Source organism: Rhinoraja longicauda, chromosome 1 (assembly GCF_053455715.1).
Source record: "Rhinoraja longicauda isolate Sanriku21f chromosome 1, sRhiLon1.1, whole genome shotgun sequence".
NCBI lineage: Eukaryota > Metazoa > Chordata > Chondrichthyes > Rajiformes > Arhynchobatidae > Rhinoraja > Rhinoraja longicauda.
In genome coordinates, this window is record NC_135953.1 from 138441904 (window position 1) to 138459245 (window position 17342).

The 17342-nt window shown below is 46.9% G+C and overlaps 1 protein-coding gene across 1 annotated transcript in view; it reads right to left on the reverse strand.

Annotated features, from left to right (window-relative positions):
* The window catches only part of ablim2 (actin binding LIM protein family, member 2), a 180332-nt gene extending 163971 nt beyond the window's left edge, over nt 1-16361 (reverse strand). Inside the window, exons 1-2 of the mRNA XM_078407171.1 lie at nt 16276-16361; nt 466-609 (exon numbers count right to left, since the gene is read on the reverse strand). Of these exons, the coding sequence (XP_078263297.1) occupies nt 466-609; nt 16276-16351 (220 nt within the window). The 5' untranslated portion in view covers nt 16352-16361. The remainder of the gene's footprint in view (nt 1-465; nt 610-16275) is intronic.
* Between the last annotated feature and the right edge of the window lie 981 nt (nt 16362-17342).

Genomic DNA, 17342 nt, shown 5'->3' on the forward strand with positions numbered 1-17342 from the left:
AGTGAAAAGCTTTTGTTGCGTGCTAACCAGTCAGCAGAAAGACAATACATGATTACAATCGATCCATCCACAGTGTATAGGTAAGGGAATAATGTTTAATGCAAGGTAAAGGAATACAGATTGGAGAGTATTGAGCGATTGTAACAAGAGTTTGTAGATCACCTTCTGTGCTAGCAGGCAAATGGCGGCCTGGGTTGGGTTGGGTTGGGCGCCATCTTGGAAGCGGACACTTTCTGAGATGCATTTGATTATTAAAGCCACAAATTAAAATTAATCTTAAAATTAATATTAATATTAAAATTAAAATTAATATTAAAATGAATATTAAAATGATAAAATGGATCAATGTAAATCAAACTGCAATTTAGTTTAAATGGAAAGTAAGAGTTAAGGCAACAACATTTACGTGTAATCAGTTGGAAGGATCCTTTGTGTGTGAAAATGCATTCAAAGAGACATAATTACCTTTGCAGGTGAAGCAATGGATGTGAAAGAAGTGGCTTTGCACCCGCAGGGCTTCGCCTTTGCAGGGTTTTCCACATTGTTGGCACAGGACTCCCACACCAGCAGGCCTCCCCAGGGGACTGTGCACCGCCATGTGCTGTGACACTGTGAGGACAAAACAGAGCGGTTATTCTTCAATACCTCCTCACATTTACACCATTTTATTACCTTCACAAGTTATGGGAGCGGAATGAGGCCTTTCGGCCCATCGATTCTGCTCCGCCATTCAATCGCGGCTGATAGCAACATAGAAAATAGGTGCAGGAGGAGGCCTTTTGGCCCTTTGAGCCAGCACCGCCATTCATTGGGATCATGGCTGATCATCCACAATCAGTAACCCGTGCCTGCCTTCTCCCAATATCCCTTGATTCCACTAGCCCCCAGAGCTCTATCTAGCTCTCTTTTAAATTCATCCAGTGAATTGGCCTCCACTGCCTTCTGTGGCAGAGAATTCCACAAATTCACAACTCTCTGATCTCTGCCTCCAAATCCCATTTTCCTGCCTTCTCCCCATAACCCTTGACACCCGTTCTAATCAAGCATTTGTCTATCTCGGCCTTAAAAATATCCACTGACTTGGCCTCCATAGCCCTCTGTGGCAATGAGTTCCACAGATTCACCACACTCTGACTAAAGAAGTTCCTCTTCACCTCCTTTCCAAAAGAGCGCCCTTTAATTCTGAGGCTGTGACCTCTGGTCCTAGACTCTCCCACCAGTGGAAACATCCTTTCCACATCCACTCTATCTGTGCCTTTCACTATTCTGTAAGTTTCAATGAGGTCCCCCTCAACCTTCTAAACTCCAGCGAGTACAGGCCCAGTGGCAATCAAACGGGCGGCACGGTGGCGCAGCGGTAGAGTTGCTGCCTTACAGCGAATGCAGCGAGACTCAGGTTCGATCCTGACTACGGGCGCTGTCTTACGGAGTTTGTACGTTCTCCCCGTGACCTGCGTGGGTTTTCTCCGAGATCTTCGGTTTCCTCCCACACTCCAAAGACGTACAGGTATGTAGGTTAATTGGCTGGGCAAATGTAAAAAAAATAAATGTCCCTAGTGGGTGTAGGACAGTGTTAATGTGCGGGGATCGCGGGGCGACGCGGACCCGGTGGGCCGAAGGGCCTGTTTCCACGCTGTATCTCTAAATCTAAAAAATCTAAACGCTTATCATATGCTAACCCACTCATTCCTGGGATTTGGTAAAATTACTATGAACCATGAACTGACTGAAAGTAATTTAATGACCCAATGGAAATAGTGAGACTTGATAGAAGTATGTAAAATTATGAAAGGAAGACCTTTCTCCGCCCCAAGGCGGAAAGGTCCAACACTAGAGGGCGTAGCAGTTTTTCTTTTACACACAGAGGGTGGTGGGGGCCTGGAACACACTGCCAGGGGTGGTGGGGGCCTGGAACGCACTGCCAGGGGTGGTGGGGGTCTAGAACGCACTGCCAGGGGTGGTGGGGGCCTGGAACGCACTGCCAGGGGTGGTGGGGGTCTGGAACGCACTGCCAGGGGTGGTGGGGGTCTGGAACACACTGCCAGGGGTGGTGGGGGCCTGGAACGCACTGCCAGGGGTGGTGGGGGTCTAGAACGCACTGCCAGGGGTGGTGGTGGAGGAAGATATGACAGTGGCATTTAAGAGGCTTTCAGAGAGGCACATGGAAGTGCAGAGAATAGAGGGATAGAGAGATCAGTTGAGCTTGGCATCATGGGCGAGGAGAGGAGAGGAGAGGGGCGTCAGACGGTGGCTGATGGATGGGCAGGGGCTTGTTGTAAGAGTTAATAAGCATTGGACTGGCATTTGCTCAGTATACACCAAGTGCAGTGAACCCTCATATAGCTGATCTCTTGGTAGTGGATTTCGTTTATAGGGGACGGATATTGGATCGCACCAGTGGCGCAGCCTTACAGCGAAGGCTGGCATCGACGCACCGTCTCGAAGACGTGTTCGGGCAGCTGCAGTAGAACGCTTCAATGCGGACACACACCCCTGCCCGACACCCCTCGCACAATCACCAACATGCCAAGAAACGCTTGAAGAGTCGGAACAGCTTCGTGGAACTCGAGCCAACCGTGCCAGGTACCAAAACCAAACCACAGACGGCACCAGGGACACCACCTGCCTTGTACCACCTGGAAAGCCCCGAACCCCCTCCGCACTGGAGCGGGACGTTGCGGACTCAACCTGAAGAAGTGGGGCTTCTCGGACTCTGGCAAACGCAACTGTGGAGAGGTACAGACAATGGCCCCCTACTGACCTGCGGCAGAGAGGCATGCACTGCGGACGATCTCCGCAGAGGCACAGATGTGGCGCTGGCTGTGGCAAAGCCATGGCACATCCTCATCTGACACACCAGCAAAGCAAAGCATTGTAAGTGGAGGTTTTTCCTAGTCCTGCAATCCTAGCTTTCCTCTTCTCAAATTGGCCTCTTTCAGATGCGTAGGAGTTAAATCCAGTCGAGACTGGAAACCAAATTTAAATTCCTAGGACATCTGTCAATGACCCATTCACCTCTTCACATTGCTTTTCTCTTCAGTTCTCTGAAGATACTTTTACTCAGTCAGAGTACAATGTACGTCACTCTTAATAAATTGTTGAAGGACCTATCTTACATTATTAAAGTACTATTCTATCAGCGGACTAGAGATTCCTATTACAGTACTTCCTGTGAAATACAGACATTTTTAAAATCTTTTCATAAAAATTGGACATCACAGCAATTTATTTTGGGAGTGCTAATTTAAATTGACGGTCACACAAACTATTTTTTAATTGCTTGCCAATGTGAGACGAGCCATTCACGTTGAATTACAGTCAAACTATACAGAAATAATTTCACAAGACTGAACAGCTTTTTGTTAATAGATGTGGACAGATTGGTTTTTTTCTTTCTTGTTTTTGTCTTCTTACGTCTACATTTCCTCGTGTGTCGCCTTTTGGATGGGAATCTAGGGCAGTTTTAGTTCTGCTTTTTTCTACAGATACCATCAATCCTGCCCAAGAGAGAAAAGCAGGAATTGGGGTCTGGCAGAATACTCTGCCTCAGAAGGCAGTGGAGGCCAATTCTCTGAATGCATTCAAGAGAGAGCTAGATAGAGCTCTTCAGGATAGCAAAGTCAGGGGGTATGGGGAGAAGGCAGGAACGGGGTACTGATTGAGAATGATCAGCCATAATCACATTGAATGGCGGTGCTGGCTCGAAGGGCCGAATGGCCTCCTCCTGCACCTATTGTCTATTGTCTATTGTCTATTGTCTACACACTAAAACTCTCGTTTGTTTGTTTGTTTGTTCCTGAACTACAGCCAAAACGGTACACGATAGTGTGACAATTTTAAAATGTTAAAAATATAACACCGATTTCAATGAAACTTCTGCATTGGTGCAGCACCCTTTCCTCTCACCCTCAGCACACCCCTCCCCCCTCCCTCCCCTCCCACCTCCCCCCCTACCGTCCTCCCCCACACCTCCCTCCCCCACACATCCCTCCCCCCTCTCCCCTCCCACCTCCCCCCTACCGCCCTCCCCCACACCTCCCTCCCTCACACCTCCCTCCTCCCTCTCCCCCTCCCTCTCCCCCTGTTACCGCCCTTCCCCACACCTCCCTCCCTCACACCTCCCTCCCCCCTCCCCCTCCCCCTCCTACCGTCCTCCCCCACACCTCCCTCCCCCACACCTCCCTCCCCCTCTCCCCTCCCCCTCCCCCCCTACCGCCCTCCCCCACACCTCCCTCCCCCACACCTCCCTCCCCCTCTCCCCTCCCCCTCCCCCCCTACCGCCCTCCCCCACACCTCCCTCCCCCACACCTCCCTCCCCCTCTCCCCTCCCACCTCCCCCCCTACCGCCCTCCCCCACACCTCCCTCCCCCACACCTCCCTCCCCCTCTCCCTCCCCCCTCCCCCCCCTACCGCTCTCCCCCACACCTCCCTCCCCCTCTCCCCTCCCCCTCCCCCCCCTACCGCCCTCCCCCACACCTCCCTCCCCCACACCTCTCTCCCCCCTCTCCCCCTCTCCCCCTCCCCTCCCCGTTACCGCCCTCCCCCACACCTCCCTCCCTCACACCTCCCTCTCCCCCTCCCCCTCCCCCTGTTACCGCCCTCCCCATACCTCCCTCCCCCTCTCCCACTCCCCCCTCCCCTCCCTCACCACTCCCTCCTCCCCTCTCCCCTCCCTCCTCCCCTCCCCTCCTCCCCTCCCCCTCCTTCCCCCCTTCCCCTCCCCCTCCCTCCCCCCACCCCCCTCCCTCCCTATGAGATAGATTTAAACTTTAAAATGTGAATAACTTTTAAAACATAACACCGATTTCAATGAAACTTCTTCCATTAGCACCAAAGGGACGACGGTGAGTAAGGTGGGCCTAACATTGTTGCGCTATCGTGCACCGTTTTGGCTGCAGTTCAGGGACAAACAAACAGACAAATGCACGTTTTAGTTTATAGATAGTCCCATAGCAATAAGTGCAGTAGGTTTACATGCAACATGGCTTAAAATTAACATACTATTTATTCATTTACTGCATATTAAATATGTGCTCATTTATTGCATGTTTGTGATTCTATCACCTTATTTAAATTTAACTAGGGTTTTAAATAAATTAAAGATATTTTAATTAATAATGAGGGAATCAGTTCCTATTATACTCCATGTAAGATGGTGCAGAAGGCAACAAAAGCCTAATACATCTTTAATGTTGTCACATGTCAAATAGGTGATTGAGAAGCTACTATCTACCTGGCCAGCAAAATGTTATTCCTGTCGAGGTGGTCATAACAACTTCAAAAATTGACAGTGAGAAATCTTCCAAAATTACATGGAGTGGAGAATAAATGTATTTGATGAAGGGGAAAAGCAAACTCAAAGCAGAAGGCCCCGTGTTGACTGGAGTTAGATTGTGCAAGGATTGCATTGCACAGTAAACCATCCGGGAAAATTAATAAGGGATTGGACAAGCTAGATGCTGAAGATATTGGGGGGAATTCAGAACAAGAGGCCACAGTTTGAGAATAAGGGGTCGGCCATTCAGAACTGAGATGAGGAAAAACCTTTTCACCCAGAGAGTAGTGAATTTGTGGAATTCTCTGCCTCAGAAGGCAATGGAGGCCGATTCACTGGATGCATTCAAAAGAGAGTTAGATAGAGCTCTTAGGGTGAGTGGAATCAAGGGATATGGGGAGAAGGCAGGAACGGGGCATTGATTATGGATGATCAGCCATGATCACATTGAATGGCGGTGCTGGCTCGAAGGGCCGAATGGCCTCCTCCTGTACCTATTTTCTATGTTTCTATGTTGCCATCATGAAATAGGGAAGAGAGACACAAAAGGCTGGAGTCACTCAGCGGGACAGGCAGCATCTCTGGAGAGAAGGAATGGGTGACGTTTCGGATCAGGACTTCTCTTCAGACAGATAATTTTAACCATTGAATATTTGTGGGAATGAACAGTTTAAATGTTTTAATGTGCTTCTACCTCTATTGGAAAAATACAGAGGTAATCCTATTTTCAGGAATTTATTCGCTGAAGAATTTGTAATTTTGTCCGTCGAGAATCATAAATGAGCCGAAAAGCTCATTTCTTACCTGGTTAGTCTTTGCTGCTGAAGCAACTTCATACTGCACATGTGTGCTCATAGCATGCCAGAAACTACACTTATAATGACACAAAGTGCTGGAGTAGCTCAGCAGGCCACTTGTCCAGTCATTACTGCTCTTCCAGCTTTCTCCACCCCCCCCCCCCCCTCCACAATCAGTTTGAAGAGAGGTCCCAACCGAAAACATCACCTATTTGACTCATTGAGTTACTCCAGCACTTTGTGTCTTTTTCTGTAAATCAGTATCTGCAGTTCCTTATGTAGGAAGATGTGTGGGATGGAGGGAACCCTCTCTCTCTCTCTATTCCCTCCCCCTTCCCAGTTCTCCCACCAGTCTTCCTGTCTCCGACTACATTCCATCTCTGTCCCGCCCACTCCCCTGACATCAGTCTGAAGAAGGGTCTCGACCCGAAACGTCCCCCATTCCTTCTCTCCTGAGATGCTGCCTGACCTGCTGAGTTACTCCAGCGTTTTGTGTCTGCAGTTCCTTGCGTCTCTTAGAGATACAGCGCGGAAACAGGCCCTTCCCGAACCGGCCAGCGATCCCCGCACATTAACAATATCCTACACACACTGGGAACAATTTGCATTTCTACCCAGCCAATTAAACTAACAACCTGTACGTCTTTGGAGTGTGGGAGGAAACCGGAGATCCCGGAGAAAACCCACACAGGTCACGGGGAGAACGTACAAACTCCGTACAGACGGCACCCATAGTCAGGATCGAACCCGGGTCTCTGGCGCTGTAAGTCAGCAACTCTACCGCAGTGGCATGGTGCCCAAGATGTACAGAGTTCGAGGTAAATTGGCTTGGTATAAATATAAATTGTCCCTAGTGTGTGCAGGATAGTGTTCGTGTGCGGGGATCGCTGGTCAGTGCGGACTCGGTGGGCCGAAGGGCCTGTTTCCACGCTGTGTCTCCAAACTAAACTAAACAGTTCTTCATGGGGCCCACAGTTCCACCATGTTGCAGCCCTGTTTGACACCAGTGCAAACTGTTCACTTGTAGACCATTGCTTACTATCATGGCCTCCCTCCCATCATGAAGTTACATTTCTGTGGGCAGCCAGATTTAGGAATGTGTTTTAACAACTAATAATACACTATCTCTCACTACACGGTTCAGAAAAGACCAGAAATGGTATTTGGAAAAGCACTGAGCCAGCTTTGGGCATTAATAGAGTGGTACAGCGTGGAAACAGGCCCTTCAGCCCAACTTGCCCATACTGGCCAACATGTCCCAGCTACACTTGTCCCATCTGCCTGTGTTTGATCCATATCCCTCCAAACCTGTCCTATACATGTAACTGTTTCTTAAAAATTGGGATAGTCCCTGCCTTAACTACCTCCTCTGGCAGCTCGTTCCATACACCCACCACCCTTTGTGTGAAAACGTTACCCCTCAGATTCCTATTAAATCTTTTCCCCTTCACCTTAAACCTATGTTTAAGGTGAAGCCTTAAAGATAGTGGAGTCAGGGGGTATGGGGAGAAGGCAGGAACGGGGTACTGTTTGTGAATGGTCAGCCATGATCACATTGAATGGCGGTGCTGGCTCGAAGGGCCGAATGGCCTCCTCCTGCACTTATTGTCTATTGTCTATGTCCTCTGGTCCTCGATTCACCTACTCTGGGCAAGAGACTCTGTGCATCTACCCGATCTATTCCTCTCGTGATTTTTTTCCTCTCATGATTAATCCCTTGCAGCAAAAGAATACAAGTTTATATTTAAAAAAATATGAACATGTTGTGCTGGTATTCTCAAGAACATTGGATATAATGTAGATCTTGTTTGAAGTTCAGGCAGAACATAGCACAGTAATAAATCATGCCTGACATATATAGACCATATATCATGGGTATAAGAAAATAACTGCAGATGCTGGTACAAATCGATTTATTCACAAAATGCTGGAGTAACTCAGCAGGTCAGGCAGCATCTCGGGAGAGAAGGAATGGGTGACGTTTCGGGTCGAGACCCTTCTTCAGACTGGTTTGTAGAGATCTCCAGAATTAGACATCCCACCCATTAGAATCAATGGCTGGAAATTCAAATGTCCTGTATCAAGCCCCTGCTAAGATTTCTGTCTCACTGTATAAATTCCTAAATGCATTTGTCCCATGCTATAGTTCAGTGAATCCAGCGACAAGCAATGGGAGATTCACACATGATAAACCTCTATCATGATGCAGGATTGTTCAGAACAAAATGGTTTTGATCAAATCCCTGTACATCCATACACTAAAACTCTCGTTTGTTTGTTTGTTTGTTTGTTCCTGAACTACTACCATCAAACGCCGCCAACTGTCGAGGTTTAGTGCTACTGCAGCTCAACGTTGAAGGCCTTACCACCGCCAGGCTCAACGTCATCCAACAGATTGCCATCAAAAACAAGGTGACCTCCTGCACCCATGTAAAACTTATGGACGACATCAACTTCACCACCAATTTTCATCCTGCACTCAAATTTACTTGGACCATCTCCGACTCCTCCCTCCCCTTTCTTGATCTCACAGTTTCCATCACAGAAAATAGACTATCGACTGACGACTATTAAAAAACCCACTGACTCCCAGAAATATCTCGATTACACTTCTTCCCACCCTGCACCCTACTCCCAATTCCACCGTCTCCGCCCAAGATGAGATGTTCCATACTAGGACATCAGAGGTGTCTTCATTCTTTAGGGAATGGGGGTTCCCCTCTCCCATCATAGATGAGGTCCGCACACATGTCTCCTCGGTACCCCGCTGCTCCGCCCTTGCTCCCCCTCCCCCTAGTCGCAACAGAGATAGAGTCCTCCTAGTCCTTACTTTCCACCCCATCAGCCATCGCACACAACACATAATCCTCCAAAATTTCCGCCGCCTCCAACAGGATCCCACCACTAGCCACATTTTCCCATCTCCACCCCTCTCCGCCTTCCGCAGAGACCGTTCCCTCTGCAACTCCCTGCTTAACTCATCCCTTCCCACCCAAACCAACCCCTCCCCAGATACCTTCCCCAGCAACCGCAGGAGATGCAACACCTGTCCCTACACCTCCCCCCTCGACTCTGTCCAGGGACCCCGACAGTCCTTTCAGGTGAGGCAGAGGTTCACTTGCACCTCCTCCAACCTCATCTACTGTATCCGTTGTTCAAGATGTGGACTTTTATACATCGGCGAGACCAAACGCAGACTGGGCCATCGTATCACGGAACACCTTCACTCAGCCCGCCTGATCCTACCTGATCTCCCGGTTGCTGGACACTTTAATTCTCCTTCCCATTCCCACACAAACCTTTCTGTCCCAGATCTCCTCCATTGTCAAAGTGAAGCTAAATGCAAATTGGAGGAACAGCATCTCATATTTCACTTGGGCAGCTTACAGCCCAGTGGTTTGAATATTGATTTCTCTAACTTCAGGTAGCCCCAGCATTCCCTCTCTCTCTCTATCCTTCCCCCACCCAAGTCGCACCAGCTTCTCGTTTTCACCCAGCACACAGCTAACAATGGCCTGTTCCCTTTATCACCGTTACTTTTTTTCGTATCTTTCATTTATTGTTCTTTATCTCTCCACATCACCGTCTATATCTCTCGTTTCCCTTATCCCTAACCAGTCTGAAGAAGGGTCTCGACCCGAAACGTCACCCATTCCTTCTCTCCAGAGATGCTGCCTGTCCCGCTGAGTTACTCCAGCTTTCTGTGTCTTCCTCCAGTAGATTGTTTGTAGGGATTAAAATTTGGTTGACACTTTTTCTTTCCTCTTCTATTTTTCCTGCTTTGGATGCAGAAGTTGTTGCCAATTATGTGTGGGATTAAGTTTCTACGAAGGCCTACGAATGGGCAATTGAAACACGGTCAGGTGTTTAGTTCCATTTTGAGAAACAGCGTGAGAACAGGCCCTTGGGCCCACCGAGTCGACGCCGACCAGCAATCCCCACACACTAGCACTATCTTACACACACACTGGGGATAATTTACAATTATACCAAGCCAATCAGCCTATAAACCTGTAAGTCTTTGGAGTGTGGGAGGAAAACGAAGATCTTGGAGAAAACCCACGCGTCCACAAGGAAAACGTACAAACTCCGTACAGACAGCAGTTTCCAGTTTGAATTTTAGTCTTAAAGCCATGGTCTGTCACAACTGTGGCATTAAGATATAATAATATTCTACACTGGATTAAAACCTGGGATGTCTTTGGATATGCCGGCAATAAGATTTTAATGAACAGAATATTTAACACAGATAAGATATTTCCGTACTTCACCATTAATTGAATCCTTTTATCACTTGAGCTTCCATGGGCGGCACGGTAGCGCAGCGGTAGAGTTGCTGCTTTACAGCGAATGCAGCGCCGGAGACTCAGGTTCGATCCTGACTACGGGTGCTGCACTGTAAGGAGTTTGTACGTTCTCCCCGTGACCTGCGTGGGTTTTCTCCGAGATCTTCGGTTTCCTCCCACACTCCAAAGACGTACAGGTATGTAGGTTAATTGGCTGGGTAAATGTAAAAAAAATTGTCCCTAGTGGGTGTAGGATAGTGTTAATGTACGGGGATCGCTGGGCGGCACGGACTTGGTGGGCCGAAAAGGCCTGTTTCCGGCTGTATGTGTATGGTATGGTATGGTATGATGCCATCAAGTTTGCTATTTGTTGGCAACAGTGGAGCTTTTGTGCATTTCAGTACAGTCTGTATGTAGGAAATGCAAAGAAACAGTGGTGCACTTGCAGAAAAATGAGGCACTTAAAAAGTCTAATGATGCAAAGACATGCTAAATATTTAAAAACAAAGGATATGACAAGTTTGCATCTCAGGAGAGAAGGAATGGGTGACGTTTCGGGTCGAGACCCTTCTTCAGACTGAAGAAGGGTCTCGACCCGAAACGTCACCCATTCCTTCTCTCCTGAGATGCTGCCTGACCTGCTGAGTTACTCCAGCATTTTGTGAATAAATACCTTCGATTTGTACCGGCATCTGCAGTTATTTTCTTATATGACAGGTTTGGAAGGATATGGGCCAAATGTGGACAGGTGGGACTGGTGTAGCTGGGACATGTTGGCCGGTGTGGGCAAGTTGGGCCGAAGGGCCTGTTTCCACACCGTATCACTCTTTCAGCACAGATCAAGCAGAGAAAAAAAATCCATAAATGTCCTCAAAAATATACAAAGAATTGTTTACAAGATGTTTAAACTCAATAAGAATAAAATTTGCAGGCTGATTGTTTCATCCAAATAAAACTATAATGGCCTGGAAATCAGCACTTCAACTCCCCCTCCCGTTCCCACACTGACCTTTCTGTCCTGGGCCTCCTCCACTGTCAGAGTGAGGCCCAGCGCAAATTGGAGGAACAGCACCTCATATTTCGCTTGGGCAGCTTACACCCCAGTGGTATGAACATTGACTTCTCTAACTTCAAGTAACCCTTGCTTTACTTCTCCCTCCATCCCTCCTCCTTCCCAATTCTCCGACCAGTCTGATTGTCCCCATTTACATTTTATCTCAGTCTGCCTGTTGTCCCCCTTCTCTCCAAGCTAACAATAACCTATTCTGATATCAGTCTGAAGAAGGGTCTCGACCCGAAACGTCACCCATTCCTTCTCTCCTGAGATGCTGCCTGACCCGCTGAGTTACTCCAGCACTTTGTGAATAAATACCTTCGATTTGTACCAGCATCTGCTGTTATTTTCGTATACTACCTATATTTTCCTTGATCTGCATCTCTTTTGATCTCTTGCACTTCCATATCTCTGTATCTCCCTATCCCCTGACCCTCGGTCTGAAGAAGGGTCTCGACCCGAAACGTCACCCATTATCCCTTCTCTCCAGAGATGCGGCCTGTCCCGCTGAGTTACTCCGGCATTTTGTGTCTATATTCAGAAGGAATTCTCTTGCTGCGGAAAAGTAATGCCTCATGGCGGATTTGCTTTAGCCATTTTAAGCACTTGCGCTATGATATGACTCATCATAATTTCCACACAGCTGCACAGCCTTAACAAGATACAGCAGCCATGGGAAAGTATTTAGGAAAATAACTGCAGATGCTGGGTACAAATCGAAGGTATCACAAAATACTGGAGTAACTCAGCGGGTCAGGCAGCATCGAAGAGAGAAGGAATGGGTGACGTTTCGGGTCGAGACCCTTCTTCAGTCTGAGTCACCCATTCCCTCTCTCCTAGATGCTGCCTGACCCGCTGAGTTACTCCAGCATTTTGTGATACCAAGGAAAAGTATTTGATAATTAGTCTTCCTGTGCAAAAATAAACGACTAAATTAAAATCCAATTTTCTTGAATGTACAGGAGTCTGAAGAAGGGTCTCGACCCGAAACGTCACCCATTCCTTCTCTCCCGAGATGCTTCCTGACCCGCTGAGTTACTCCAGCATTTTGTGAATAAGTACCCTCCATAATGTTTGGGACAAAGACCCATCATTTATTTATTTGCCTCTGTACTCCACAATTTTTGATTTGTAATGGGGGAAAAAATAAATCACGTGGTTAACCTCTGACCCAAATGGTCCATCCCAACCAACATTCCCCATCTAAGCTAGTCTCATTCTGCGTGTGGCCCATACCCCTCTAAACATACTTATCCATTTACATTTCACCATCTCTATTCCAAGGAAGGAATCCTCTCTCTGTCTGCCCCTGTAATCGAGGCCACTCGACCTTGGAACCCTTCTGGTAAACATTTTCTGTATATTCTGTTGAACCATCTTGCCTGAAGTGTGGTCATGTTCATAAGTCATAGGCGCAGAATTAGGCCATTCGGCCCATTGAGTTTACTCTGCCATTCAATCATGGCTGATCTATCTGTTCCTCTCAACTCCATTCTCTTGCCTTCTCTCCATAACCTTTGAGACCCTTACTAATCAAGAATCTGTCAATCTCCCCTTCAAAAATACCAATGACGGCCTCTACCACTGTCAGTGGCAATTAATTCCACCACCCTTTGGATAAACAAATTCACCCTCATCTCCTTTCTTAAGGTATGTCCGTTTATTCTGCAGTTATAACCTTCGGTCCTACACTCTCCCACTAGTGGAAACATCCTCTCCACATAAGCTCTATCCAGGCCTTTCACTATTCGGTAAGTTTCAACGAGGCCCCCTTTCATCTTTCTAAACTCCACCAAGTGCACATTGTCAGATTTTAATAAAGGCCATTTTTATACATTTTGGTTTCACCATGTAGAAATGACAGCAGTGTTTATACATAGTCCCCCCATTTCAGGGCACCATAATGTTTGGGACACTGCAATGGCATGCAAATGGAAGTAGTCATGTTTAGTATTTTGTTGCATATCCTTTGCATGCAATGACTGCTTGAAGCCTGCAATTCATGGACATCACCAGTTGCTGGGTGTCTTCTCTGGTGATGCTCTGCCAGGCCTGTATTGCAGCCATCTTTAGCTTATGCTTGTTTTGGGGGCTAGTCCCCTTCAGTTTTCTCTTCAGCATATAAAAGGCACGCTCAATTGGGTTGTGATCGGCTGATTGACTTGGCCACTCAAGAATTGTCCATTTTTTAGCTTTGAAAAACTCCTTTGTTGCTTTAGCAGTATGTTTGGGATCATTGTCTTGCTGTAGAATGAACTGCCGGCCAATGGGTTTTGAGGCATTGGTTTGAACTTGTGCAGATAGGATGTGTTTATACACTTCCGAATTCATTATGCTACCACCATCAGCAGTTGTATCATCAATGAAGATAAGTGAGCCAGTACCTTCAGCAGCCATACATGCCCAGGCCATAACACCCCCACCACCGTGTTTCACAGATGAGGCGGTATGCTTTGGATCTTGGGCAGTTCCTTCTCTCCTCCATACTTTGCTTTTGCCATCACTCTGATATAAGTTAATCTTCGTCTCATCTGTCCACAAGACCTTTTTCCAGAACTGTGGTTGCTCTTTTAAGTACTTCTTGGCAAACTGTAACCCGGCCATGCTGTTTTTGCAGCTAACCAGTGGTTTGCATCTTGCAGTGTAGCCTCTGTATTTCTGTTCATGAAGTCTTCTGCGGACAGTGGTCATTGGCAAATCCACACCTGACTCCTGAAGAGTGTTTCTGATCTGTCGGACAGGTGTTTGAGGATTTTTCTTTTATTATAGAGAGAATTCTTCTGTCATCAGCTGTGGAGGTCTTCCTTGGCCTGCCAGTCCCTTTGTGATTAGTAAACTCACCAGTGCCCTCTTTCCTCCTAATGATGTTCCAAACAGTTGATATTGGTAAGCCTAAGGTTTGGCTGATGTCTCTAACAGTTTTATTCTTCTTCCTCAGTCTCATAATAGCTTCTTTGACTTTCATTTCCACAACTTTGGTCCTCATGTTGATAAACAGTAATGAAAGTTTCCAAAGGTGATGGAAAGACTGGAGGAAAGACTGGGTGCTGAGAACTCTCTTATACCTGCATTAAGGGGGCAATTAAACACACCTGAGCAATTACAAACACCTGTGAAACCATGTGTCCCAAACATTATGGTGCCCTGCAATGGGGGGACTTTGTATAAACACTGTTGCAATTTCTATTACAAATCTCAAATTGTGGAGTACAGAGGCAAATAAATACATGATGGGTCTTTGTCCCAAACATTACGGAGGGCACTGTAGATATAGACAATAGACAATAGACAATAGGTGCAGGAGGAGGCCATTCGGCCCTTCGAGCCAGCACCACCATTCAATGTGATCGTGGCTGATCATTCTCAATCAGTACCCCGTTCCTGCCTTCTCCCCATACCCCCTGACTCCGCTATCCTTAAGAGCTCTATCCAGCTCTCTCTTGAATGCATTCAGAGACTTGGCCTCCAAGGCCTTCTGAGGCAGAGAATTCCACAGATTCACAACTCTCTGACTGAAAAAGTTTTTCCTCATCTCAGTTCTAAATGGCCTACCCCTTATTCTTAAACCGTGGCCCCTTGTTCTGGACTCCCCCAACATTGGGAACATGTTTCCTGCCTCTAACGTGTCCAACCCCTTAATAATCTTATACGTTTCGATAAGATCTCCTCTCATCCTTCTAAATTCCAGTGTATACAAGCCTAGTCGCTCCAGTCTTTCAACATATGATAGTCCCGCCATTCCGGGAATTAACCTAGTAAACCTACGCTGCACGCCCTCAATAGCAAGAATATCCTTCCTCAAATTTGGAGACCAAAACTGCACACAGTACTCCAGGTGCGGTCTCACTAGGGCCCTGTACAACTGCAGAAGTACCTCTTTGCTCCTATACTCAACTCCTCTTGTTATGAAGGCCAACATTCCATTGGCTTTCTTCACTGCCTGCTGTACCTGCATGCTTCCTTTCAGTGACTGATGCACTAGGACACCCAGATCTCGTTGTCCGTCCCCTGTTCCTAACTTGACACCATTCAGATAATACTCTGCCTTCCTATTCTTACCACCAAAGTGCAAAATACTGTTAGATAAAACTGTTGCTATCTAACTTACATAGTACACAGTATTGTACAAATCATGATCACTATGCTCATCTGACAGTGGCATCTCCATGATAGCTAAAACAAGCAACAGAAAAGGTGATTTTATGAAAAATTAGAACTCCGACTATATGTGGTTTATGCGACCACAAGCTGCAATAAATTTCACGGACATCATTTGTGATTAGTAAAATTATATCTGAACCACTGTGCATTATGGCCTTGCAAAACACTCTATTCAACGACTCTTCAACAAAAACAAACTTAAACCTTCAAAATGTTATTACTGTACTACATGTTAAAGAACACAGTTAAACCAATATAGAGAATCAAGATATACATTGCGGATTATTCAATAAAAATACTCTTCTCTTCAGAAGAAAATGTATTGCTGTTAAATTGGAATTTAGTCATCTATATACTAAAACTCTCGTTTGTTATCTTGTTTGTGACTGAACTTCAGCCAAAACGGTCCACGATAGCGCGACAATTTTAGGCCCACCTTACTCACCATTGTCACTTTAGTGATAATGCAAGTAGTTTCATTGAAATCGGCGTTATATTTTTTATTATTCACATTTTTAAGTTTAAAAGGAGGGGAGGGGGAGGGGAGAAGGGAGGGGGGAGTGGGGGAGAAGGGAGAGGGGAGGGGGGGGGGGTTGAGGAGAGAGGGGAGGGGGGGGAGGAAAGGGTGTTGCACCAATGCAGCAGAAGTTTGGGCCCAACGGGTCCACTTTGTCCAGTATTTAGTAAAGGTTGTATTTCTACCTGTTTCTTCAGGCATCGTTGAAGTTGATTCCAATTCATCCACTCTCAGCTGTAAATATGTATTTCCATTCAGCATGTGTCCAAATGTGACACAGCATGTGTGGGCTCCCACTAATTTAGAACGTGGGCGTTGCTGCTGCAAACTGAAATGTTGTCACTGGATATTCCTCCAGATAGTTCAAGAATGAAAGTCAGAGATCATATGACTGCAGAATCTCTGAGAGACAAACAGGCCATGTAATTGCAGGATGTTACTGAACATTATTTTTAGAACTTCCGCTCCAAACTTCGGACCAAACTGAAGACCACGTATTCAGCTCGAAGCAGCCGCGTGTTAATGACTTGTGGGCAGGAACTGCTGGTTTAAACCGAAGATGGACACAAAATGCTGGAGTAACTCAGCGGGTCAAAGACAGCATCTCCGGAGAGAAGGAATGGGTGACGTTTCGGGTCAAGACCCTTCTTCAGACTCAGAGCCAGGGAAAAGGGAAACGAGAGATATGGAACAAATGATTGAAAGATATGCAAAAAAAGTAACAATGATAAAGGAAACAGCCCATCGTTAGTTGTGTGCTAGGTGAAAGCGAGTACAGACAATAGACTCAATGAGACTATAACTGACTTCATACACTTCACTTCCAATTTCCATCCTCCCCTTAAATATACCTGGACTATCTCCAACATCTCCCTCCCGTTTCTGGACCTCACCATCTCCATCACAGGAGACAGACTAGTGGCCCTCATCTACTATAAACCCACTGAATCACACAGCTATCTCGACTACACTTCTTCCCACCCGGTCTCCTGCAAAAAGTCTATCCCCTATCCCAATTCTTCCGTCTACGCCGCATCTGCGCCCGGGATGAGGTGTTTCACACTAGGGCATCAGAGATGTCCTCATTCTTCAGGAAACGGGGCTTCCCCTCTTCCATTATAGATGAGGCTCTCACTAGGGTCTCTTCTACATCCCGCAGCTCCACTCTTGCTCCCCCTCCCCCCACTCGCAACAAGGACAGAATCCCTCTCGTTCTCACCTTCCACCCCACCAGCCAACGGATCCAACAAAT